The 26,386-nt window shown below is 30.9% G+C and overlaps 4 protein-coding genes across 4 annotated transcripts; 3 read left to right on the forward strand and 1 right to left on the reverse strand.

The window, feature by feature from the left end:
- Positions 1–478: 478 nt before the first annotated feature.
- On the forward strand, positions 479–3,592 carry LOC145749991 (retinoid-inducible serine carboxypeptidase-like). The gene is made up of 12 exons (XM_082565894.1): positions 479–515; positions 587–771; positions 1,192–1,334; positions 1,514–1,616; positions 1,702–1,776; positions 1,857–1,967; positions 2,381–2,500; positions 2,614–2,722; positions 2,860–3,033; positions 3,146–3,220; positions 3,292–3,378; positions 3,459–3,592. The coding sequence occupies exons 1-12, from the start codon at positions 479–481 to the stop codon at positions 3,590–3,592; spliced, it is 1,353 nt and encodes a 450-aa protein (XP_082422020.1).
- A 788-nt stretch (positions 3,593–4,380) lies between these two features.
- LOC145749633 (sperm microtubule inner protein 8-like) lies at positions 4,381–5,421 on the forward strand. The gene has a single exon (XM_082565457.1). It carries the CDS (start codon positions 4,426–4,428, stop codon positions 5,056–5,058), a length of 633 nt encoding a protein of 210 aa, XP_082421583.1. The 5' UTR covers positions 4,381–4,425; the 3' UTR covers positions 5,059–5,421.
- A 22-nt stretch (positions 5,422–5,443) lies between these two features.
- On the forward strand, positions 5,444–9,756 carry LOC145749632 (protein phosphatase 2C-like domain-containing protein 1). Its single transcript, XM_082565456.1, has 11 exons — positions 5,444–5,592; positions 5,798–5,912; positions 6,113–6,237; positions 6,436–6,594; positions 6,733–7,081; positions 7,285–7,355; positions 7,527–7,601; positions 7,683–7,841; positions 7,997–8,159; positions 8,673–8,892; positions 9,067–9,756. Exons 1-11 carry the CDS (start codon positions 5,466–5,468, stop codon positions 9,235–9,237), a joined length of 1,734 nt encoding a protein of 577 aa, XP_082421582.1. The 5' UTR covers positions 5,444–5,465; the 3' UTR covers positions 9,238–9,756.
- A 6,631-nt stretch (positions 9,757–16,387) lies between these two features.
- On the reverse strand, positions 16,388–26,348 carry LOC145749997 (tetratricopeptide repeat protein 13-like). Its single transcript, XM_082565900.1, has 24 exons — positions 26,222–26,348; positions 25,849–25,946; positions 25,612–25,687; positions 25,376–25,446; positions 25,030–25,203; positions 24,684–24,800; positions 24,269–24,462; positions 23,952–24,093; positions 23,646–23,750; positions 23,436–23,505; positions 23,227–23,345; positions 22,906–22,943; positions 22,625–22,718; positions 22,342–22,471; positions 22,201–22,252; positions 21,937–22,023; positions 21,726–21,794; positions 21,577–21,652; positions 20,793–20,917; positions 20,351–20,480; positions 20,110–20,198; positions 19,748–19,826; positions 19,370–19,449; positions 16,388–17,374 (listed from the first exon to the last, which is right to left on the reverse strand). The coding sequence occupies exons 1-24, from the start codon at positions 26,340–26,342 to the stop codon at positions 17,269–17,271; spliced, it is 2,442 nt and encodes an 813-aa protein (XP_082422026.1). The 5' UTR covers positions 26,343–26,348; the 3' UTR covers positions 16,388–17,268.
- Positions 26,349–26,386: the final 38 nt, after the last annotated feature.

The raw sequence follows: 26,386 nt of genomic DNA on the forward strand, positions 1-26,386 counted from the left end.
ATAAAACGGCGTGAGGTTTTTAAAAATCTACTGTGAATTCGGTTGTCCTTTTTCGCACAGTTTGTGAGAAGAATATGGGCTTTATGCGAACTCATGTCTTAATACAAAGTCCCACACTTTTTATTTTACTTATATTGCATTTAATTCGTCACCCCTCTTCTCTATTAAAAATAAATAAAACATAAATAAATTTTTGTTTTAAATTTTAAAATACTATTTGAATTTTACAAATAGATCTTTAAAAAATAATATGTGCCATGAATTTATCAATTTAAATTATTTAATTACTTATACTAAATAGCACCTTAACATGTGATATAATCAACTGTAAATATTTGTTTAAAGTCTTATATATTAAAATACGTTTAGACATTGCGCTCAGTTGCTTAAATAAAAGTGCACAAGAAATATTAAATAATTATAGCCTGTATTTTTTTTATTTTAGAAATAAGAAATTGTTTTTGACTTAAAGAGAATAATGTTAATTAGGTGTTTGTTAGCACTCTTGTTGTTGGGTAAATGGCTTATTATGTTGTTTATTATTAACTTAAAATTTAACAAAATTTTAACTCTCCAATATATCTAGGAATATGCAGGGCAACGCCATTGCAAACGCCTCGCGGTAGTCTAGAAGATGTGAAATCTGACTGGGGTTACGTAGACGTACGACAAGACGCTCATATGTTCTGGTGGCTTTTTTACCAGGATCCCACATACCAACCACCCTTTCTTACCACTATTGATCCTATACCAGTTGTTGTTTGGTTGCAGGTAAACATTTGACCGGCAGCGTAGTGTAGTGGTAAGAACACTTGCTACACCACACATGGGGTCGTGGGTTCAATTCCCACTGATCTCATGCTGTAGTGCACTTGAGTAAGGCGCTATAAACGGTATGAACTCCTGCTGAGCCAGCACTTACTCAGCAGTATAATTACCGGGCAATTATAATCTATAATATCCCAAACTGCCACAGGCAACTCGAGACTGGGTCGGAGTAACTGATGTTACTCTATGTTTAAGTCGCGCATTCGACTTTCCCACATCGAGGATAAAGAGATATACAAAAAAAAAAAAAAAAAATTTGTGTATATGTTATAAATTTCAAGGCTGTCTTTCCTTAATCTACAGGACCATTAGTTATATCTACAAGACCATTATACAGCAACTTTGTTTTTTTATTTTATCCAGGGTGGTCCCGGAGCATCTGGAACAGGTTACGGAAACTTTGAAGAACTTGGACCTTTGGATTTGAACCTAAACAGAAGAGAGAGTTCTTGGACTGGGGTTGCTCATGTTTTGTTTGTTGACAATCCAGTTGGCTCAGGATACAGGTCACTGTTATTTTTTTATATTTGTTATGTGCTAAGTTAAATTTTGTACAATAAATTATATTTAATTTGTGCCTGAAAATTTCGTTGGGTTTAGTTTTTCTTTAATAGATACAAGTGGTTATATATCATATTGTTATATTAAGAAACTTATGTGATAACAAAAATGCATATACGTTTAGTTATGTAAGCAACAGCAATGCCTACACGACCGATATTCAACAAATTGCTGAAGACATGGTTGCATTACTTAAAGGATTCTATGATAAACACCCAGAACTTATCGTAAGACTTCTTTAAAAAATTACAATAAAATTTTTATAAATAATTTTATGGCTGTTTTAAAAGTAACAAAACAAGTATAATTTAGACAAATCCTTTTTACATTTTCTGTGAATCGTATGGAGGAAAAATGGCAGCTGCAACAGCTTTGGAAATTACCAAGGTTTAATAACATCAATAAATAACTGAGGTTTCTAATGTGTTTATAACAAGTTAGTTAATACAGCTTGTAAACAATTACAGGAAGTCGAAGCTGGTACAATGAACATTAACTTAAAAGGAGTTGGGTTAGGCGACAGCTGGACGTCTCCCATGGATTCAGTAAACACGTGGGGGCCTTATCTATATCACACTGTAAGTATTGACCACATTTGCGCGACTTCGTATCCTAATATTGTTTTTTTTAAAACATTAATATTCTAGCACACAAAAGAACAATACAATGTACGTGTGGCCTTTAGATGAACTGTTATATATATATATATATATATATTGTGTTGGGTAATATTGCTATATTTGTAACTGATAATTAATTTACATGTCATTGTTTATTCACAAACTACGTCAGCACTGCGTTGTCTTTTACAACCACAAATTTTCAAATGCCTTGCTAAACTAAGTAATAAAAAGCTTAGGAAGAAAAAAATACAACAAGCACCTTAACCTTGTCATTAACAAATTGCTTCTACGTTCATCTACATACCCTGCTGAAATCGAACGCTGTTCGTGAATATTGCGTAACAAAAGATATTGTTTTTAAATCTTAGGGTTTGCTTGACGATGCTGGATTATTAGCAGTTAACAACGCAGCAGCAGCTACACAGAAAGCGGTGGATAACGGAGAATGGAAGAAGGCAACAAATTTATGGACCATGACCGAAATTGTAGTACGTATTTATTTTTTGTAAAAAAATTATGCAAATAATAACACTTATAAACAGCTAAGGTGTCTTGTAGATGTGAACCCTAAGGTTATTGGTTGTATCCTCTTTGTTAACAGATTATGCAAAAAACTGACAATGTTGATTTCTACAACATCTTGTTCCCTCACCACGACACCACGTCACGTATGACAGGAAATTTAACAGGAGTTGTCCCCGAAGAATTAAGTAAGTTTTTAAAGGGAAAAATGCAATAGTTAACATTAAAAAAATGTTAAAGATTGATCTTACTAAGTTTTAGCGAATTGTATTTTTATCTTTAATAGATAAAAGATCAAAATTTAATAAACAAAATTGTTTTTTAGTGGCTGGATATATGACTAACGTTGCTGCATACGCAGCCGACCCTTTAACTGTGTTGATGAACACTGAAGTGAAACAATTTCTGGAAATACCCGCTTCCGTTACCTGGGGTGGTCAATCTGGTGATGTCTTCAGCGCTCAGCAAGGAGATTTTATGAAACCAGAAATAGAAACAGGTCGTTATTATATCACACCCCAAACAAACTCTTTAAAATATTATAGTTCACTAAATGCATTTAGCATCGTAATAGAAAACTACATTTGGCTAAACTTTTATGTAATTTATAGTCGAGCAGTTGATTGAGACTGGCATGAAGGTTGTTGTGTATAACGGACATCTTGATCTTATCGTGGATACTCCAGGTATAAATTGTTTACTAGATGAGTTTCTTGTGTATATAAAGTTTTGCAGTTAAATAGTAATACTTGTTTAGGGCAAGAATTGTGGCTCAAAAAAATGAACTGGGCCGGACTTAACGACTTTATGGCAAAAGATTGGACTCCGGAGTACGCATACACAGGTAGGTCTAAATTCCTAATGCATAAGATTGACTAAAACTATATAAACATAGAATATTAAACCTTTGGTGTATAAATTTAGGTCAAGACACCGGTGGCTACTCAAAGAAATCTGACAACTTTGAATTTTGGTGGGTTCTGAAAGCAGGACACATGGTCCCAGCTGACGCCCCCGAGTTTATGCTGTATATGCTCCATAACACTATTACCGCCTAAAGTGTTTAGTTAAACTATGTTTAACTAAAATTATTGTAATTTGACCTAACTAATGTCTGTCGTTAAATTACGGTACGTTACCTATGTGCTTTAATTAACAAGGAATAAACATCAATTAAAATTAAAGTATTTTTAATGTCAATTTTTTTAAGAATGTAACAACTCTGACTATAACAAAGGGCAATACAACTTTTATTTACGAGAAAATTGGTAAGTCTACAAAAAAACATAAAAAGAGATTGGTAGCACTGGTCTCTATAGTAACATGTTACGCGCGAGAAAAAGGTAAATAGGCTCAATAAAATATGTCCTTGGCAAAATAAAGAGAAATGTTTACAGATACAACGTTTAACGAATTCGTTTAATACAAACTATCCAGTTACATGGTGCGTGTTTCTATTAGAAACAAAGAAAGGAGGTAAGATAATTTATGTTTTAGGTAAAAACAAACGCCCTTGTTTAAATTAAAAGCTGAAAGCTAGATATGAAAAACGAAAATCAGACAAGAAAAACGTGCAGGATCATTTTACCCCCAACAAACTTAATATTGCCATATCAGTTAAAAATTGCATGTAGATGACTAAATAACTACCCCCCTTTAGTTTATGATTAGGCGAAGAAAGATTAAAACTAAGACAAAAAAACTTTAAAGTATGTAAACTATAAAATTTCTTATCAGGCACGAGACAGAACGGAGTTTCATAATTTGAATCATTTCCTTTTAAAATAATGATATTTTTCAAAAAAAGATTAAAAATTTATTGATTTATATTTACTGATTTAGGGCTGTATAGTGGTCAGGCAGTTTTGTATTAACCTAGGATAGTTTAATCATGGATTCCTCAAACAAACCACATCCAAATGCTCATTTGCAATATCATGCCGACTACAACACTCCTCCTTTTCGCCGAGTCATGCTGGCCTCTGTGAAGGAAGGTTTGTATCACCCAAGACTGCCCAGCCTTCGAAGAATGGATATGGACACAGCCACACAGAAGCTTCCAGAAAAACACTGCAGGACCACAACAACATGTGGCCCCAAAGATTTTGATGAAGCCAATTCTAGCTTTTTCCATAATGCACGTCGTCCTTTTTCTGGGGCTGGGATCACCACTACAGGCCGTTCTTTGCAGAGAATAGTCCCTAATTATCCTGCTGGGGTTAGCCATACTGCACCAACAAAAAATCGCTACATGTTAAGTGTCACAAAAGATGATTGGTCAAAATTTATATCAGCTTCTGGTGAATTCAAACTGCCAGAATATGACCCAAAGCATTTCAGATTTAGTGGATATTCTGTCAGATACCTAAAGCCACAGATTAGCCAATCCTGGAAATACACTTTGCAGCAAGAACCCAAGCTAGATCAATATGCACAGAAGCCAATACCAGCAAATGTGTACAGTCGATACCGTGACACTTTCCCGCAATACAGTCGCAACATATCTGTGGAAGCTTGGAGATAATCAATCAAGATAATCATGTAGCCACTCTGCAAACTGTAGTTAAGATTTTCACTGTCATCCATGCATTTTTTTGTGTATATCTTGTAATAAAAATTGTTACTGTCTCTTGTTAATTATGTTTTTCATATCATATTATACCACCATACTGTATATATGTAAAACAAATTGTTTAAATGTTCACTGTCATTTAGAAACCTAATTTAATAGTAGTTTGGTTACTGCCGCACAAATATGAGATTACCTGTAATAACACTAAAGTACAATAGTGTTAATTTACAAAATATTTATTCGCTAAAGCCATAAAACTAACTTAAATTTTTTTGTGTTAATGATGTTTTATTTATTTGTATAATAAACGGTGATTGTTTGTTTGTCATAGAGAATAGACAACTAAAATATTTGCCAAAATGGCTTCGGCCCAGGCTATAGATTTATCACTAAAATGCTCAATGTGTAAAAACACTGTTCCTGCATTCTCATTGGCTGATCACCAGCGACATCACAATGCATTAAAGGTTCTCAAATATAAAGAAGGTTGTACCAATTTAAGAAAATATATGATCTACATAATGGTTACAGTTTTTATTTTTAAAATCTAACTTTAATAATTAGCATTAACCTTTTTTGATGTGAACCAAAAAGTAACCAGGAAACAAAGAGAGCAAAATATTTTGTACTTTACATTTTACTTGTAAATTCATGTTTTAACAATAATATTTAAACAAAGGTTTATTTTTAGGTGCTAATGGACCAGCAGATGTCAATATTCTTTTACGGAGAAGAAGATTAATAATCAAGAAACTTGTTTCACGATTTAAGGGAAACCAGAATGATTTGTTACGACGAGTGAACAAGTAAGTTAATATTTTATTGTAACACAAATATAAACCTGAAATTTAGAAACATAATCTTTTTTTGAAAAAATAACTCTATAAATCATAATAATTAAAAAAGCAAAGTATTCAGCTGTAAAAATATTCTTTTAAGTTATTGCTGTACTTTTATGCATATATCTGCAATGTTAATAATGCCCAAAAAATTTTAACCACTTTAGAGTTAATGAGGCATTTGATTTGGTTCGATCTAATTTACTTCGGGGAAGGTCAATTAGAAATTCTCTCAACCCACTTATAGAAAAAGCAAGTAAAAATGAAGGAGGAATAAAAGTTGAGGACATTGGTAAAATAAACTTTTATGATTGATAATTTTTTTTTGATTTATTGGGTTTTAGTTAGATTTATATAAACAATGTAAATCTTCATGTACCAAGTTCACCATATCAAATTACAATTAATACCATTTTATACTAGAATCACTTGATTAAGTTTTGTTTTGGTCTTCCAAAAAAATATGACTAAGATAAGTTTATTGTTTCAGACTTGCAAAACGACATTCAATCACAAGTGATGTCACATTCTAATTTCCAACTTCCACAATGTGTGCTTGCAATAGGAACTTGTAAAGCAATGAATATTGAAACTAGAAAGAATATGGAAGATCGAATTCATATCCAACCATCATTTTTGGCAAACCAAAGTAAAAAATTTTATTTAAAAAGAAACATTGCTGACCATTTAAATAGTATAAAAACTTTGTTTATCTTTAAAAGAAGGTTGTTTTGCGCCAAAGAATGAATTTAATTAATTTAGTCATCAATAAACTACATTTCTTCAGATAATTTGGAGGACTATGATAAAGAAAATTCTTGTTTTATTGGTGTTTATGGTGGTTATAATGGTAATAGTGCAGCTGAACAGTGTTGCCAAAATTTTCATCAAACTCTTAAACAATGTATTGAAAAATCAAAATCAATAAACATATCTGACAACGCTGGGTCTGATCTTGAAAATGAAAGTTTAATAAATCGAATAAACAATTTTACAACAACCAGTGAAATGGATTTGGAAAGCAAAATCAATACTAATACAGCTATTAATGACAATAAAATCATCTTAAAATGTATACATAAATCATTTAAAATAACTGACAACCAATTAAAATGTGGAATAGGAGAAATGTCAAGGTATAAGTTATCAATAATTGATTCCTTAAAAAACTTAAAGTATCAAAGACAATAATAGAATATGGATTAAAACTAAATTAAGGATAATTTTACATCTTTTAGGCACTTTTAAATCTTTGAAAGTTAATTACAAATAGTATACCCCACTAATAAGAAATAAAAGACAAACCTAATTATTAAACTATTGATCTTTTTATATTTAGATCAAGATGGAGTGGTTGTTCAGCCGCCACTTGTATTATTCAAGATGAAAACAATGACATTATCAATAAAGGTAACTTTGCTCCACCTAAACCTAGTTAGGAAAATCAATCCTCTGTAAAATGTACCTTGGAATATCAGGTTACAAAACCATTGGCTTGTAGTCATCAGTTTAAATTAAAATAAACTGAGAACAATGTGCCTAGTTTCGCTTTTTAATAAATATAAAATTTTTATAATATAGATGGGGAAGAAGATCAGCATTCTGTTCCTTTAAATGAGAAATTTCAAAATGGAAGATTATTTTTGGGAAATACTGGTATTTATTTTTTTAAATAAACTAAATGACCATTTGTTTTAGGATTTTTGCAACATTTAAGCAAAATATTGTTTTATAAAGGTGATGTACAGGCATACATTATGCACAAAAACAAGCCATTTTCCTTAACAAATTTACACAATGTTCACAATAATAAAGAAGTGGAAAGAGCAGAAGAAGCAGGTGGAAAACTTATTGGAAATATGGTCAACAGTGCGATAGAGACAACAAGAGGACTTGGTTAGCATAACAACTAACTTTAAGTTTTATTTTTTCCAAAAAACTATAAACAAAAGACGTTTTTTACTTGTAGGCTTTAGATGAAAAAAAATTTTTTTTAAACCAGATTTTTTGTCAGTTGTTTAATGTTTTAACCATCTCGTCTTTCCATGCAGGTAATCATGGAGACCCAGATCTTAAAAAACTTGTTATATCTGACCCCCATACTTGTACATCCTTAATTAATGAAGATAGTCAGTACATTGTCATGGGAACAAAGGGCCTGTGGTCTCATCTTTCAATTGATGAAGTTTCTTACATCATTAAAACAACATGGAAGTAATTTTTCCTAGTTTTATTTTTTATAATTTAGTTAATTTAGAGGCGATTTAATATTAAAAACTTGCAAACAAAATGTGTGTATCACAATTATTAAATTGTGTACACAACTATACCAGGCAGCGTGGTGAAGTGGTAAGAACACTTGCTACACCACATGAGGTCCTGGGTTCAATTCCCATTCCCATTGCTCTCATTCTGTAGCGCCCTTTAGTAAGGGTTGTAAACGGTTTAAACTCTTGCTAAGTCAGCACTTAATCAGCAGCAAAATTATCGAATAATTATAATCTATAGTATCCCAAACCGGCACAAGCAAATCGAGACTTGGTCGGGGTAACAGTTACTCTATGTTTAGGTCGCGCATTCAACATTTCCACATTGAAAATAAAGATGTACACAAAAAATATAAGTTTAGCATTTTGGCTGTATTTAAACGGCAATACCTTTTTATTTAAAAACGCCACAGCGTCCAAAATTTACTTTTGTTAAATGCCTTAACCTTATTATATGCAGATCCTACAACTACCCGTCCATGTACGCTAATTCAGTGATGACGTCATACGGTCGGCCACTCGACGTCGACGAAAACGTCACGAACGACACGCCTGAGCACGTTGGCATGGTAACACGAAATCTTCACAGTATCGTGGAGACAGAAGAGGAGGAGGGAGGAATCGAGGAAGTAATCATTGTTAGGAGTAGCCATGGAGACGATGACTCGACAATATCAGAGGTTCAAAATTATTTTTTAAATAAAAATATTGTAAAAAAGTTAATTTATAAAAAAATAATAAAAAAGTCTTAAAAATAATACAAAAAATTATGTTTAACTTAACGCATATACCAAATGCATTAAATTCTTTTTTTAACCTAAAAACAATGGCAAAAAATGGATTTATTTTTGCAGTTGGACTCTTTCGAATCCAACAAATCAATTTTAAGCGCTGAAGACGATGACGACTCAACCTCAAAGTTTGCCGAGTTAGTTTGCGAGAGAATTGTGCGCGCTTCAGTAACCGCTGGGGCCACCGAAAATATTTCAGTAGTTTTGGTTTTGCTGCAAGGTTTTGTTTGCTAGTGAAACAAGCTTTTGCCTTTTTTAAGATTTTAATTCCTTGTTTTTAGGGATTTAAATAAGATGTTCTATAAGCGTTTTATTTAGTTTAAGAATAAGCCTATTCTACTTTCGGCCAAATACACAAAAAATACTTATTTTTTAAAACTAACTTATGTCCTAATAATAGCTAATAACTATAGCTGCTTTTTTTCATATATTACTTTTAAAGAGATCATTATTTTACTATGAAATTACAATTTGACAACTATGTAGTTTGTATAACCTTATGACCATTTTTTTATTTCAGAATAATTCTTAAATAAGATTAATTATTAATATAGTAACGTTCAAGTATTTTTATATTTTTTGCCACTGTGTAGCGCTGTTGGTTAAACGCCCTTATGCATAGTATTTATGCTAATGTAAATGTAATTGAATAATAAAATATACAAAAATGTTTAATTAAGTCTAATTAAGACGGTACATTATAAAACGTTTAACTACACCCTTAATCGTTGAACGAGTGACATGATTTTTCGTCATGAGATACCCTTATTTAACTTGTCTTTTTTAATTATATTCTTAAACTTAATTTGCATTTACATAATATATCCTGTGTACGCGGAAATATATTTAACAAAGAACAACTTAAATTGCTTTTCCTAATAAGACAATTAGCTTAATTTTTACGTAGTTAGAAAATGTAAAGATATTCGATTTTACGAGAGCTCATGCCATTCGAATAGAACATAGTTGTTTTATAAAATTATATAAAAATTAAGCCTACCATAAACAACATTAGTTACAAAATGAGTATATCCGCTCCAACTTATGTCGCATATGGACTTTTAAAACTATTTCAATAATGCTGCGAAATTCGATCCGCTCAGAATGACAAGAAAACGAGGTTTGCGTTTCCGTGATTCTGTCAGAGATTGTCACTTTCCGCGTTCGATCATCGGCAAATCGACAAAGTACTAAACAAACATAAGAAACGCAAGACTTTCGGCTTAAGGCCCGGTTACAAATCACTTGCGTTTCCTAACTTGTACAGATCAACCGTATGCTCGCTTACGAAAAGGGATCGTATTGCCTTGCGTGTGATAAATTAGAATAATTTTGTTTGCGCATTCTTTAACGTATTTCCGATTTGAGCAGTTTGCACAGTATGTTGCTGAACAATTATTCTGTCCCATATCCTACTTGGATACATCTACATGATAACTTTTGCACATATATATATACTTTTCAGGAAAGAAGTCTTTTGATTTAGACCTAACTGGGTTTTACTAGTGTCATATGTTGATAGTCAGCGCGTGTAGGTGTTATATAACATTACAGCAAACTTATTTTTGTAGAACTTTGACTAAAAATCTTGATTTGTCGTTTGTCTAAATAATTAGTTTTTTTATAAATATTTTTTGTTGAACAAAAGTTTCTAATAAGTAAGTCAAAATAAAAATACAAATATAAAAATTAAATTGAGAACTTCTAATTAATAAAACAATTATTCGTAAATTATTTTTTTTTTGAATATTACATAAGATTAAAAATGTTCAAACTAAAAGTTATGTAAGCTAAAAAACGCTACCTTTTAGTCAATATCTTATTTAAAACATCGTTAATGCGTTTATGCACGACAATTATAACATCGAGGCTCAAATTGGTGCCATTCCGCGTTTAAAGGGTTCCCAGTTATATCGTATATCATGTTTAGTGTAACTTCTTCAGCAATTTCCGGTTAATATAACAAAAAGTGAACACACTTAATAGTCAGTCACAACTTAATTTACCTTGCGCATGTTACATCAATTAGCGTGTTAGTTAAATCTTAGTTAAAAACGCTTTAGCTAAATAATTAGGGGTCTATTAACCAGTAATAAGGTAAAAATTATTAGATTTTTACTTATTTATGTATAATAATTTTGCTTAATATATTTGATTTTGTTAAAAAACGTAATGACTTGATAAATAAAAAAACTAAAGCTAAAAAGTTTAAAAAAATTATTAAATTGTAAATTAAACTCAAAAATTTTTTTTTAGCTATTTTTAGTTATTTTAATAATTATTAAAAATAAATAAACGATATTTCAATCATGAATAAAGAAGAATTTCGAAACATGAGAAATTTTAACTTGTTAGATCAACATCGGAAAACTTACTCCATCAAGCAATTACTCGACCTTAGAACGGAAACTGTAAACTTGCAACAACAATTGAAAGAGGATAGAAATATGAATGAAAAGGTAAAGAAATATTTCATTTAATTTAAAAATTGTTTTAAAATAAACGTATGGCATTAACATTAAAGTATTTCCATTAAAATATACCAAAAGCAGGGTTGCTGCTTCTTAGGCCTTTTTAATAAAGTTTGCCACTAATTAATAAATAATAAATTACAAAACATTACACTGTTCCATAATTAACACGTATTTTTATGATTGACAGGTCAATGAGGCAATTAACGACCTATCCCCGCCTAATAAACTAAAATTCGGTATCGACAACATTTTAAAAACAGATGACGTCACAAAATCACCCTCGCAAACCCCAACGAATACGGTCCCAAAAATCGCAAGCCCAATCGACGAGAAACAGCAAATAGACGATGCTACCGCACGCAGAATGTCAAACTTTTTTGCCAGACAATATCGTGACCTTTACATTCATCGACAGAAAATTTACAAGGAGTCGCAAGCTGCAAGAATGGTGCCAAAACAAAACGAAGTTAACACCGACAGGCAAGACCACCCTGTCCTTGCTCGCATATCTTCCGACCCACCCAAGTCACTTAACCTTCAATTGCCCGTGGACAATCGCTTGAGGGGTAGAAGCCTGTCCCCGCGCTATCAAAACGACGTCGTTCCGTTAAAAAAATCGCCATTTTGTGATACAAATCGGGATCACGAACAGGCGAGATGCGACAGCGGTAACGAACGATCGCCGATCCCCGCGTACAGGTCCGACTCGAGCCCGATGTCCTGTACCGTAAACTCCCCGCCTATAGAACAAGAACGTTTAACAAAGCGAACGATCTCCGATGTTATTCAGGGTATAGCGGGTATGGCCAAAGAGGACAGTTTTTCTAAAAAGTTAAAGTTGAGCGAAGATGTTGATGACGTGTTTCACAGTAGTGACGAAACCTCCACGGGTCCGAATTCCCCGTGGGAGCCGAGGTACGGGGCGCCAACCCACGACCCTATGACTACTTATCCCTTCGGTATTCCACCTCAATATTTGAAAGGTAAAAAAAGTTGACCAAATAATTAAATGCGTTTTTCCAAAACCTTTCGAGATAAATAAAAAAAAATTTTTCCTATTTTCAAAATAAAATAAACTTTTATTTTTTTTAAGGTTCATTCCACACCATTCCATACATTCATCCCATGTACGCAAGACAAGCATCTCTATCACCCCCGACCTTGCCAAACAATTTACCCTTCCAAGCATGGCAGAAAATGGCCGCCAACTGTCGTAAGTTATAATCATATTTAAGAGTATTGTAAATTAAAAAAATGGCTAAGTTAAATAAAGAAATAAGGCAGAATAAATTTTTAAAAACTGTTTTAATTTTTTGAACAGAACAAGCTGCGATCCGTCAACTTTTGTATCCTTACAACACGAATCCATCTGTTGCTTCGGTTGCTATGGCAGCGATGAGATCATCCCTGCAGGCATACGACTCCTCCGGGAGCGATCCGACCGGGTTCCAAAAAGAAGATGATCAGGGGCAAAACTCCTCCGCGTCTTCCTCCTCCCAATTGTTCAAAAGAAGTGGAGGAAAGAAGAGGAGAAAGTGGAGCAGAGCAGTTTTTAGGTTTGTGAAGATTTTTTTTGTAATTTTTAGTCAGAATTTTACTCTAAAATTACTTGAAATATTTTACCAACTTTAAATACAAAATTTGCTATTTAAAACAAATTACTGTTTTGGTAACTGTTCAATATTATTGCTCAGGATTTATTAGTTATCCTTTTTTTAATTTTACAGTTTAATGCAAAGAAGGGGTTTAGAAAAGAGCTTTCAGGTTCAGAAATATGTTGCCAAACCTGAAAGAAGAGGATTGGCCGACGCTCTTGGACTAACAGACGCACAGGTAAATATTTGATTTTCTCACTTAAACTTTTTTTGGTTTTCAACAATTTATTTTTTAAAATTATGCTATCTCATTTTAAATTGATTTATTTACAATATAATGTAAACAAAATGGGGTTAAATAGGTTTTGGTAAGCAATAAGTTTGCGAAATTAAAAAAATATATTATTATTTTTGTTAAGGAATCTATTTTAAACTTAATATTAAGTTATAATTTTAGAAACGTGTTTTAACAGAGTTTTAGGAATCGTAAATAATCGTAAAAACTTTTAGTAATTTAATACCGCGAAAATCTCCAAATAAGAACAGGAAAGCGGAAGTTATTCGGGGACGTTATTAGGTTATACATTGTTCAAATAACTAATCGGGTTAATACCTAACTAACCGTGCCATGCGTCAACAAATTTAGGGAATAGCAACCTGACTTGTGCTTATAGGGTGTCACGAGTTATGCTAAGTGACGATGTCAAAAAATTTTTTACGTAAACAAAAATACGTGTGAAACGTTTACTGTAAAATTAGGCCGCATTTTGCCAATTTTGAGAAAAAACTACGTAATTTTTGGGCACTGCAAGAGTTCATATTAATCATATGTTACTAAAACCGAAAAATAAATTCATTTGGTTCCAAATTTGGCGTCAGACTAAGGTAGCCATTTTAAGGACATGGTAAAATATCATCACCGTAAAATGAACCCAAAACAACAAAATTAATCATTTTCATTTCTGTTTCAGGTTAAAATCTGGTTTCAGAATCGCAGAATGAAATGGCGGCAAGAATTGAAAAGCGGAGAAAAGGCGGAACCTACAAATATGATGCCGAAAACTGAAACCACCTTAAATCAAGCTGTTGTCATTAGTTGCTAAACGTACAAAAATATCCACACAAAAGTTCAATGTTTCATTTCTTTGGCTTTTAGTTTTTTCGTTTTTATTCTAAATACGCTTTTTATTCTAAATATGCGCAAGGGCAAAGTGCAATGGTCGTTTTTTGAACTGTTTTTACATCTTCTTTGCTAAGTTTGTATATAAATCCGTTGTTGTACAATTTCGATATGGTGTGCTTATCATTCGCCAAGGTAAAACATAGTTCTTTTTATTAAAAAAAAATGCGTTTTGGTGTTGAAGATATTAGCCAATAAAAGCACAAAAAGAAAAAAATGCACGTTGTTCCAAACAGAAATATATAAAAAGAACAGACCTAAAACAAACAAAAATTTTTGTTTTTTAATTATTTAAAAAATATAAAATTTAGCACAGAATTCTACCCCAAAAACATCTAAAAAATAGGCCAGTGTTTATAGGCGTTTATAATACTCTTACTTCCTTGTATATTACCATTTTAGTCGAGCCTAATTAAGATCCAATAGGTTCTAAGTTTAGACTGGCATTTTTATGGAGTCACGTTTTTAATTGGATCGAACTATTTCGCTCGTTATCTCACGTTGTTAGGGTCAGAGACAATACACGCCTGCCGTTATTAACAGACGATAAATCACTAGTACTACTTGCCAACAACTAAATTAAAACCGAACTCGGCTGACATTTTCAGGGCGAGAGCTCCAGACACGTTTAGCATGTTGTACGACCTCCACTTCAATAAATAACCAGGTTTTAGGTTCTTAGAAATTTATACACAAAAACAAACTTTTCCAGGTTTTGTGTTTTTTCAAGAAAAAATTCAAAGAATTACTGTGCGCTCGCCAGCTCACCATAAGCAACGTTATTTGGTCATTGTATTAAAACAATAATAGATTCAACAATTGATCATTAGCGTTGGTAATTAGCCATAATAGATTAAATCGGATATGTAATCGATTAAACTTTTAATAAAATTCAGAAACTAAAAAAGAACCTCGTTTGGAATTTTACCATCGAAAAAAAATAAATATAAAAATATTTCCATAAATGGACTAACGAGCGCCAAAAAAGAAAATTAAACTAAAATCAACCCATTAACGAGTTCATATTTTGCAAGACCACGTGACTACATTTCAACGCGTCACGTGACCTTCTTGCATTTTCAGGTTGTCAATAATTACACGATATGCTGCTAGTTAAAACCGATTAATTCGGTCAGTGAGATTTCCTTAGAAAAATCAAAACATGAAATACGATATGAGGTACATTATACGCAAGCTTTTAACCTAACATGATTTTTTTAAATGGAAGTTTGTAATAAAATGAATATAAGTACGCGTGTACGAAAACATTTTTTAGGCTACTTAAAAAACAATAAATATGCCGTTTCTTGTAAATGTAATGAACATTACTTAAATACGTGTTGAAAATTAGATTCCCATATAGGTACGTATATTACTCATCCTTAAAGCCAAAGAAGAAGAAGATTAATTTTAATCTTTAGGTAAGTTTTATTAACGCCCTAAGCCAGAGGCCGGCAGTCTTTTTCGCACTGCGGACTGATTTAAAACTAAAATCTTTTTCGCGGACCAGCCTTTAAAAAAACAATTATTTTTGCATTTTTGGGTGAAAGAAATCAATCAGTTTAGCTAATAATGATGTTTTAAGAGGGGCAAATAAGTTTAAAGCAATTTATTCCCATATCAAATCGATAATAAACATTTTTAAATGTTTCTACGACAAAAAAAGCTTACAAATCAAAAAGAAAAGACGTTTCTGTTTCTAAGCATTTAACCTGGAAAAAAAAGGCCCGGTAAGGTACTGCTCATGGACCGGTACCGGGCCGCGGCCCGTGGTTGCCGACCATTGCCCTAAGCAACCATTTACATTAACCGAAGAGAATATTAGTTCTTTTAATATTATATATATACTTTATCCATTTATATAATTTTTTGGGTAAGTTAAAAAGGATTATTAAAAACTATTACCGTGTTCAATTGAGGTAATAACGTTAGTAAACCAAAAACAAAAATGTTTTTTTTTTATTTTTGATTTTATAATGCATCAATAAAAATTTACGGAAGACGCTAAAATATCTTCTTTTGGTTTAAAACTAAAGAGACCACTTTTGCTATATTCGCAGCAAATAATTTCTATAAAGACTGCTTAAAAAATATAGTTTGTGTTTTTTAGCCTTTTTAATTTAATCGGTGCGACAAAAAAGTAAAAACAAAAAATTGCAAAAAATAAAAAATATTTTAAACAACCCAATTTGTATTGTGAACTTAAAAATTCAATATGGGTATTAAAATAAAATTTTACCCAACAGATTTACCAATTTTAAGCCCAAACAAAAAAAAACAATTCAATAACCAGTTTACGTACAACGTACGCAGTTTCTAAATGACAGCTTTACGCCCCTTTCTAACCCTGTTTAACAATGTGTTTAATGAATATTGCATATAATATCCAGGTTGAATGCGTCAATAGATTTAATATAACGTCTGAGTTAATGACACCATTATCCGTATAAGGAGTTAATATCGACTCAAATTAGCAATGGATTTAATTAACTCCTAATGCAATCAAGAACAAATGGGCTTTGTGACGTCACCTGCGTCACGATGCAGAGTGTAAGTAAGGACGAACGGTAATTGCCGCAAATAAAAACAACATCGTGCTCTGAGTTCTCGCTTAAAAGGTTGATGAAAGGAAACGCTGGCTAGAGGCCGGGTCACAAATAGGTTACAAGCCCGAATCGTGTCTTGAAGGCTTTGTTGTTATCGGTGAAAGTTAATTAATAAGGAAAACAATGAAATGACGGTGTTTGGGTCGAAACCAAATGAATAACGTGCTCAGAAATTCGCGGAAGGCTATTTTCGGCGAAATAAGGGCTAGAAATTAATAAAAAATGACGTCAACCATGTCGTCATGTGCTTCTCGTCCAAAAAAGAAACAAAAACTTAATTAAATATTGACCGAGTTCCAGACATAGAAAAATGTGAACTGACAAGGGTAACGATGCCAATCAAAATAATAAAACAGGGTTTCCAAAAAATATAAAATAGTGCATAGAAAAAAAACAGGCCTTCCCTTTTTTTAGGTGTTGCATAGTTTCGCGTAGTCGTATTGCAAAATCTCGAACATTGTTCTCGTTTTTGCAAACATTTCGGAAACGTCGTCAAAGTTTTTAGAGTGAGAGATCCTGAAAAAAAAGTTAGTAGAAGGTCACGTGACACTCTCGTTTACCTTCTGTTGATTAAAGTTTTTTTTTTGTATATATCTTTATCCTCGATTTGGGAAAGTCGAATGCGCGACTTAAACATAGAGTAACACCAGTTACTCCGACCCAGTCTCGAGTTACCTGTAACAGTTTGGGATATCATAGATTATAATTGCCAGATAATTATGCTGCTGATTAAGTTCTGGCTCAGCAGGAGTTCATACCGTTTATAGCGCCTTACTCAAGGGCGCTACAGCATGAGAGCAGTGGGGATTAAACCCACGACCTCATGTGTGGTGTAGCAAGTGTTCGTACCACTACACCAAGCTGCCGGTATTACCACTACACCACGCTGCCAGATTAATTTTAAACAGCAATATTTCAATAAAATTAATTATTTACCAAATAACAAAAACATGTTTCAAATTCGGCACGACACGTGGTTTAAATTTCTCAACGTTAATTTCTAATTAACACAATCACTAAGTTGACATTCGGACGCATTTGAAACAAACTAACATTACTTCTAATTAGTAAAACACGACCCAGTTGCAAACCAAACTTATACGACCCGAAGTTTTAATCAGAATTCCGCAAAATTTTCCCAGAAAACGAAGCCGCCAACTACGAAGTTAATGTGCTCGTCAATTACTTAGTTTTTGACAGAGCAGTTCGGTTTTTATCGCAAACACGCGTTTCTTGTAAATACAACCCAATCCAATACACATTTGACAGGGCAACAGTATAAAAGAAGTCATTAAGATGTTATTGCGGTAATAGTGGACGTATTGCCCGCGCAAGCTGTCGTAGCACCCTAACCGAGTAAATGCGTAACTGCGGTACGGTTTGGAAACAAGTTCGGTTTAAAAACAGCGACTGGTTATTTCAGAACGGAAACAAAAGGGCGTTTTGCGGCGATTAATGAGCCCGAACGTCGCGAAATTCGTGGCAAAAATCCGAACCTCCCCAAATGACACAAAACCAAATCAACAACTTTAGCGTAAGCTTATGAGCTCAAATTTGTTGTTGACAGTTCGTGTAATAGTCATAATGTTGGTCACGTGACTGGTGATGGATTGAAATTAAAACATATGTTAGTACGATTTGCAGAGCATAAAAAAGGCAAGTGGAAAACTGTGATAACATTAAATCGTAATACAATACTTTGCCATTTTTGCAATAAATATTTAATTATTACGGCAAATATGATACACAATAATAAATCTCTAAAATATTTGCACGAAAATTAAATGCAAAACTTTGCAGACAGCAAAAGCGGCTAAATTACCGATTATAATACATTTAAACCCAATTAACCGATTTATTAGCGAGATAATTTAAAAACGCAGACACATTAAAAAGATGGGCGTTAGTACGAGGTCTGCTATAGCCGGCATGATGCAATAATCACTTTTAATTAAGGCCAATATGAGATGCTAATAAAACGACTTTGCTGAGATCGGACTTTAAACGTGCGAGGCGCAAAATTAAATTAAAAAATTAATTCTTAATTAAATAAAGATTATTTTTAAATATAGCTTGAAATAAATAACGATTTATATATTTAACGTGATGATAGATTATAGTTTCACGTGAACTTCAAAACAGGTTCATAACGGTTCAGGGGTTTTTTAAAATACTGATATTTATTTTCGTGGCGGGCTTACGTTTTTATTCGATTTTTTGCCATTTAGGTTACTTTTTTTTAGTTAAATTTTACTCGAATAAGAGTTATGACGATCGCTTGAATTTTTATAGAAAAACGTTTAAAACTAAACTGTCAAGCGTGTGTTTATAAAAACTAAATAATTTTTTAAATTTTTTAAGAAAAATCGGCTTACTATTATATTTAAATGTCGTATTAATAAACAGATTTCCAAATTTTGCCTTATAATAGATGTTGGTACAGTACCCTATGATTAAACCATACGAATTATTAAAATAACGTTCATATTTGTTTAAAACCCAGAAACTTACTTCTTAAACGAAAAATGAGTTTTCATTTCGGCTTTAAACTGGTCGGGATCGTAAATCGTTATCGCCTCCATGCGGATATCCTAAAACAAATAAACATCAAAGATTTAAAAAATAACATGAAAGCATTAACGCTTTTATACATATTTAATTAAATTTGATGATCAAAAAGGGCTTTAAATTTTTTTTTAGATATGGTCTGCTTTTTATTATATAAAGTGTTAAAAAAGGAAGCAGTTTAATAAGAAATTTTAAATAAGAAATAGAGGACTATATAAAGAATAGGCCACTTAAATCCACCAAAACTAATTAACAAGACACTTAGCTTATTGAAAAAAGTTTTTAAATATAAACAAGTATAAACCCATGCTTACAACTTACTTTGCCAGCTGGAAAAGTGCCAACCATATCTCTACCAAGAGCTAACATAAGTCCTACTGTAGTGGTATACGATATTGATCTATAATTTAAAAATATTTAATTCATTTATTGGTTTATGATTTTATCAGAACAACCACATTCAAATAGTTAACAAAAAGGTACTAGAGTTTATGATTAGGTAGTTATCATTGGAAAATATTTTTCCAAGACACTAAAAAACATTAAATTTATCATAGAAAAAACAACTTTTTTAAAGTTTTTTTCTGCTGGTTGTTATTTTTTTACCCATTTTTTATTTAGGCTTATAGTTTGGATGAGTTAACTTGGCTTGTTTATTGCAATAGTAAATTTGAAAGACTCACGCTGTAGAATGTGATGACATTGGCATTAGATTAATAAAGTAATACGTCAGTGAAATAATCAAACTAACAAAGGTATCAGTAGAAGTATGCTGTAACACATAAAACACATTTATTAAAATTTAAATGTCAAATGTAATAAAAAAAATTAAAAAGGGCCTTTTGGTATTTCAATTTTAAAAAATTAAAAAAATGCAAAATTAATTTAAACAAAAAAAATTAAAAAAAATTTAAAGAATAATACCTGAGCAGATTTAGAAGGTGAATTAAACTCGTTTGTAATTTTATTCCACAAATAATCAAGTTCAGCATGATATTGTTGAGTTTTTGCCCAAGATAATTGAAAATCGAGTAGAACAGTCAACTTATTTTGACTAAAAACAAAAAAGTAAATGATGTTTATATTTTTTTAAATAAAATAATAACTTTTAACCAGCAGCATGGTGTAGTGGTCAAAACAAGTAAGCTTCCAAATGCAACTTTGGACTGGATTGGCCTAACAGATGTTAGTCTATGTTTGGGTTGTTAAGTTGACCTTCCCTCATCGAAGATAAACAAATATATATAAAAAAACTTCGTCAAATGAGACTAATTAAGTAAATTTTTTTATTAATTTACTTATATTACCTACATGTTATAATTATTTTATAAAAAAAGTATTTAAAAATTTTACAAAAATCAAAAACCTGTTAATAAAAATAAGAAGACTAAACCCGTCCAATGTTTTTTGAGCCTTATCTTTCTTGCTTGTTAGTTTACTGTTTATTCGAATAAAGAAATCGTCGTTAACCAGGTTGTGTTCAAATACTCCCTAAACAAAAATACAAAACAATTTTTAAAAAGCAATATAAATACATATAAAAATATATTTTATATTTTTTTATTTTAAAGATATAAAATCAACTGGCAGCGTGGTGTAGTGCACTTGCTACACCACGCATAGGAACACTTGCTACACCACGCATAGGAACACTTGCTACACCACACATTAAGTCGTGGGTTCAATCCCCACTGATCTCATGCTGTAGCGCCCTTGAGTAAGGCGCTATAAACGGTATGAACTCCTGCTGAGCCAGCACTTAATCAACAGTATAACAGTATAATTATCGGGCAATTATCTATAATATCTCAAACTGCCACAGGCAACTCGAGACTGGGTCGGAGTAACTGATGTTACTCTACGTTTAAGTCGCGCATTATTTCCCACATGGAGTTTAAAGATGTATACAAAAAAAAATAATATAACCAATTTATAAAAAGTTTTAATTTCAATGTTTAATATATATAGTATAAAACTGCAAAAAACTGTCTAAAATAATAATAGAGCTAGAAGGAAGTTATTACTTATTCAAAGACAATTTAAACTATACAACAATGAAAAGTTATTTAGGCCTTAGAATTAAAGTAGAAAAAAACACTAGTAAAAAATTATTTCTCCAAATCGAAATAAAACTTAAAAAATGAAAATACTTTATGAATTTCGAAAATATTGTAAAAACTTTCAACAGGATCTTTTTTCTCATCATAATGTATCTCAGTCCCAGGTCTTAAATTAAAAAATATTAAGTTTTATTTTCAACAAAGTGTAGCATGTAGAAAAATTTAAATCTGATACTTACAGTTCTTGGGCAATAATATGAAAAATCTTTGGCAGATAAATATTAAATTTTTCATAAGTCTGGTTGTCTCTAAAAAAAAAAAAAAAAAATAAAATTATGTATTAAAAATGATACAAAAAAAAGAAAGAAAATATTTTACTAAAAAAATATTGCGATAATATATAAGCTATTAAAAAATAAATGTAAAAGAATTTTTTTTTAATTTATTTACCTTATTATGGTAAGTCGGTGATAAAAGGCTTCAGACATTTTAAATGGTTCGTCAACCCAAAATATTGGCATATTTACATCAACAAACCTGACAACATTGAAAAAAATTTTAAAATTATACAATTTCATAAAAACTTTTATCATAAAGTTTAACAATTTTCACAGATACACAATGGGCTAAAGAAATTAGACTGTCTATCTTGCCTTGGGTTTAGATCAAAAATATATTTAGAATGCACAGATATAATTTTTTTTTTTAAATTACCTCGTCCATTTTGTTGTTATTTCAAAGACATCCCTCCAAGAAAATGACTTTCCTTAAAAAAATTAAACCAAACAATAATTTACACAGTTTTAAAAATAAAGCAAGCATTAAAATAATCAAATGCAAACATTTTAGTTTTACCAAATTTGTTGCGAACAGTCTTTGGGTTTTTCCAATATTTTTTTACTGTTTGTGAAACCTCTAAAGCAGCAAGACCCGCTGCTATCCAATGTTTTTGATTAATCCTAAACAGGTCACCTCTTTGAGAAAACTAAAAAAAAATTAACTTAACAATATAAAATTAATAAAAAACCTACAGTTTAGTTCACATTATTGTTCTGAAAATTTAAGTAAACAAATTTAAACTGATTTTTAGAAACTTAAAAAAAACTAAATAATAACAACCACTATCAAAATGTTTAACCTTTAAATGTAAATTTTTTCCCATATTATAAGCATAGCAAACAAGAGATTGGGTTCTAGATGGCAATGTACTCCATGGTTTAAATTCTACATCTCTATATTAAAAATTAAATCACAGTTTTATTTATAAAATCTTAATTAAATGTACAGTTCTTTGTACTAGTATAAAAGCATATTTTAACTGGTTATGTGAGATTTAACTTATGTTATTAAAAAAGATTGTATAAAATTTTTTTATCTATTTTTCTTTATTTTAAACTGTAAAAGGAATTGTTTACTTACTTAATGTTAGGCTGTAGGCCTGGCTGTTCAGTATAATTCTAAAAAAATAAAATAAAAACTAAATAAGACAAAGAATGCAATGCCAGTGTTCACATAAAGTTGTATAAATAAAAGCCTATATTTTTCTGCCAAAGAAACAATCAGAGTTTAAAATTAAAATTTAGCTATTGTAAAATTAAATAGCCTATATAATAAACAATGTAAAAAAATTACATTATTTTAACAGAGAAATACAAATTCTATGCTAATTTAAAAATAATTTGGCTGTACTTTTATATTACAGTAACTTCACTCTATTAATGCAATACATAAATAACTTACATATAATACAAAGGGTTGGTGACGTGTCCACTTTTCCTTATAAGCTGGGTTTATATCTTTTTCTGGATCGTACTCAGAAGAATTATGGTTTAAGTGTGAATGTAAATATCTACACCATTCTGACAAAAAAATAATTTCGTATACCCTCTTTAATATTATTTCACTGTATTTTTTGTCATAGCTTTATTATAACATTACAAAATACAAACCTCTAGCATACATTTCTCCTGGATATTTTGTACTTCCTTCTGGTGATCTCATTGGTGTAGCCATAGTTGCCTAAAATTATTAATTCAAAACTCTTAAAAAAATCAACAATGCAAAATTTTAACTATTGCAAAAAACAAAAAGTGCAGGCTACACAATATCCAAAAAATGTTTTAAATTATTTTGTAGTAAAATTAAAGCTTAGCTATAACCTTTGAAATATCTTTGATAGCTTTGTAAAATTGTCCCGAAGCAGCAGATGTCATTCCTTTAAAGTAAAGACATAACTTGTTGAATGGCTGCAGTGCATGGCAATTCTAAACAAAAGTTAAAACTAATATCAAAAATCAGTAAACAAATACAATGTGCTCAATAGGCAGAGCTGCAAAGTAACATGCCAATACAAATTTAATTGAGTTGCCTAATCCACATTTAAACAGTATATTTATATATATACCATTCAATTTTACAAAAAAAAAACAGTTTGTTCAGCTATTTTTAAATTGGGCCTTACTTACCTTAAAGGCTTCATGTGAATCCTTCATTCTCCCAAATGTGTAAAAACACTCTCCCTTATGTTGATGAAATAAAGGGTTGTCTGGTGATATTGCAATAAGTTTGTTGTAATATTTCACAGCTGAAGGAATGTCACCCAATTCACTAAAAAATTTAATCTTTTTTACAAAAAAAATGAATCATCAAAAAAAACGGTTAACTTTTATTTACCATTGTTTAACCAAAAGACTAATACATAAAAAAAAATTTACAATATGATATCACATTTATCTTATTTAAAAATAAACCTATCTTTTTACATAAACGTAATTTTACTTACTGGTAAGCCTGTGCCAGACTTTGCATTACATTTTCTCTATTTGGATCCAATTTGAGACACTTCTCATATGCTTGAATGGCATCCTCAAGTCGATGCATATGATACAAACTTGTGCCTTGGTAGTGAAATGCAGCAGCTTGGTTGGGTTGTAATTTTAAAGATTCATTGAAGTCGTCATATGCCAATTTATATCTCTGAAATTAAGATGCACATTAATTAAGAATAGGCCTATAGAACTAAAAAAGAAAAGTTATGCCTTAAAACAAAAAAATTATTTAATACTTTTTAACAAAGTTTTTGCAAATGTTATAATAAAAAACAATTTATATTTTTTGCCAGAAAATCCCTAGTTTGTTTAAAATTGTTTTCCTTACTGTGATTACTATGTACATGTTTAAATGAAATGTTAAATTACCTCAGTAAATATAAGAGTTACTCCTCTCATTAAATAGAGTTGATATGAAGGTAACATGTTGATGGCATCAGTGTAATCTTGGTAGGCTAGATTGTACTGGTAGGTCATCATGTATGTCTGTTAAAAATATTTTCAACCAAAAATGACATTTATAAAAAATCTTACTTAGTTGCATAATATAACCCTAGTCAAAAGCCCGCCCTATAATCTTGATTTTAATTGCCATAATACAGTTAAAATTTTAATTAATATTTGCCCGCTATAATTTACCCAAATGGCAGTTTGCTTTTTTATAAAAAAAAGTCAGATTAGTTAAAAATCGAAAAAACGATGTTTCTTTTTCTACCTCTGCTCTTTTTTCATAAATTTGCAAGGAATCTTGAAAAGTAGCAACTTCTAAGGCTTCGTCAAAACTTGCAATGGAATCCAAGGCATTGGATTGATCTTCCAAACCAAGTTTAGTATAAGCTAACCCTCTTCCATAATATATAGCAGCACATTGTTGGGCAGGTGGACTGTCCTTAGAATATAAAAACATTTTTTCTAAGTTTTTTTTAATTAAAATTTATGGAAAATACAAAACAAAAATAAAAATTAATTGTAAATTGTTTAAAACTTATACTAAAAGTTGAAATATGAAATTTACAAAATAAATTGTATATATTATCTTTAGTCAAAATTATTTATATTACTTTTAATAGTTTGTTGTAATGGTCAACTGCTACTTCAGGGTAACCACTTTTAATCAAAACCATTCCAATTCCTATAAAATTAAAGATTTAATTTAAACAACTTATACAAGCTACTGATAACTAAAAATCTTTTAAAATTTAAAAAATTAACTTTTATAATTAATTAATTTCTCACAGATTTCTTTATATTAAGAATTGTCGTTTTTAACAAAAAAACATGAAAAAAATTATTGTACCCATTTGTATAGTTAATTCTAGATCCTCGCATTTTAAAGGCAGCAAATGTTTATCTCTCACTTTAGTTGCTTGTTCCTAAATACAAATATAAAATAAATATCTAAATTTTTTTTCAATTTTTAATTCGCCTATATATTGCTTTGTCAGTTTAGTAAATTTGTTTTGATCAATATTTTAACCTATGCTTAGACCTTTAATAGAATTTTGATTTTAGAAAATAAAATATTTATTCCTACTCGAATTAAAGAATAGTTCAGTTCATTTGGTGCACATTTTATTTCTTTGTTTTCGCATGAATATTTTTCCAGGCATATGTTGCCAGTAATAGTCCAATCTAATTTTATAATAAAGTTTAATAGTGCTTATTCTTGTATTCTAAAATGTTAAAATAATAACAGTTAATTAAAAAATAATTTTTTTGTAAATCAGAATAATTACTTTTTTCCTATAAATGTAATGCATGAAACTAATTTTAATCTTCACAATTTTTGTAGAATTTTATGAAAAAATTTACTTGTGTTTAAATTTGTACTCTGTCTGTCTGTTTAACTTAAAAACATACAAGTTCACAAAGTTTATACAAGACACCTAAGTGCCTATTAAAAATACCTGAATCGGAATCTGCAACTTTAGCATCCTCAATATTTGCGCAAACTTCTTCAGCGAATGTTGTGATAAAAATGGTAACTACACACCATGTGAACACTATTAAAAAACACTTTGTAGTCATTTTTAATAACAAATAGTAATTTTTCCACGTCAATGATAAGTATG

This window comes from Corella eumyota, chromosome 4 (assembly GCF_963082875.1).
Source record: "Corella eumyota chromosome 4, kaCorEumy4.1, whole genome shotgun sequence".
NCBI lineage: Eukaryota > Metazoa > Chordata > Ascidiacea > Phlebobranchia > Corellidae > Corella > Corella eumyota.

Excerpts from the sequence above, each read along its gene's own strand:
- LOC145749991 (XM_082565894.1), top strand. The coding sequence starts at position 479 with ATGTTAATTAGGTGTTTGTTAGCACTCTTGTTGTTGG. Across the intron at positions 2,501-2,613 it reads GGACCATGACCGAAATTGTA|ATTATGCAAAAAACTGACAA; the intron begins GTACGTATTTAT and ends CTTTGTTAACAG. Across the intron at positions 3,034-3,145 it reads GAAACCAGAAATAGAAACAG|TCGAGCAGTTGATTGAGACT; the intron begins GTCGTTATTATA and ends TGTAATTTATAG.
- LOC145749633 (XM_082565457.1), top strand. The coding sequence starts at position 4,426 with ATGGATTCCTCAAACAAACCACATCCAAATGCTCATTTGCAATATCAT.
- LOC145749632 (XM_082565456.1), top strand. The coding sequence starts at position 5,466 with ATGGCTTCGGCCCAGGCTATAGATTTATCACTAAAATGCTCAATGTGT. Across the intron at positions 7,356-7,526 it reads CAATGACATTATCAATAAAG|ATGGGGAAGAAGATCAGCAT; the intron begins GTAACTTTGCTC and ends TTTATAATATAG. Across the intron at positions 7,842-7,996 it reads AGAGACAACAAGAGGACTTG|GTAATCATGGAGACCCAGAT; the intron begins GTTAGCATAACA and ends CTTTCCATGCAG.
- LOC145749997 (XM_082565900.1), bottom strand. The coding sequence starts at position 26,342 with ATGACTACAAAGTGTTTTTTAATAGTGTTCACATGGTGTGTAGTTACC. Across the intron at positions 23,346-23,435 it reads AGGAGAAATGTATGCTAGAG|AATGGTGTAGATATTTACAT; the intron begins GTTTGTATTTTG and ends TTTTTTTGTCAG. Across the intron at positions 22,472-22,624 it reads GAAAAAATTTACATTTAAAG|TTTTCTCAAAGAGGTGACCT; the intron begins GTTAAACATTTT and ends ATTTTTTTTTAG.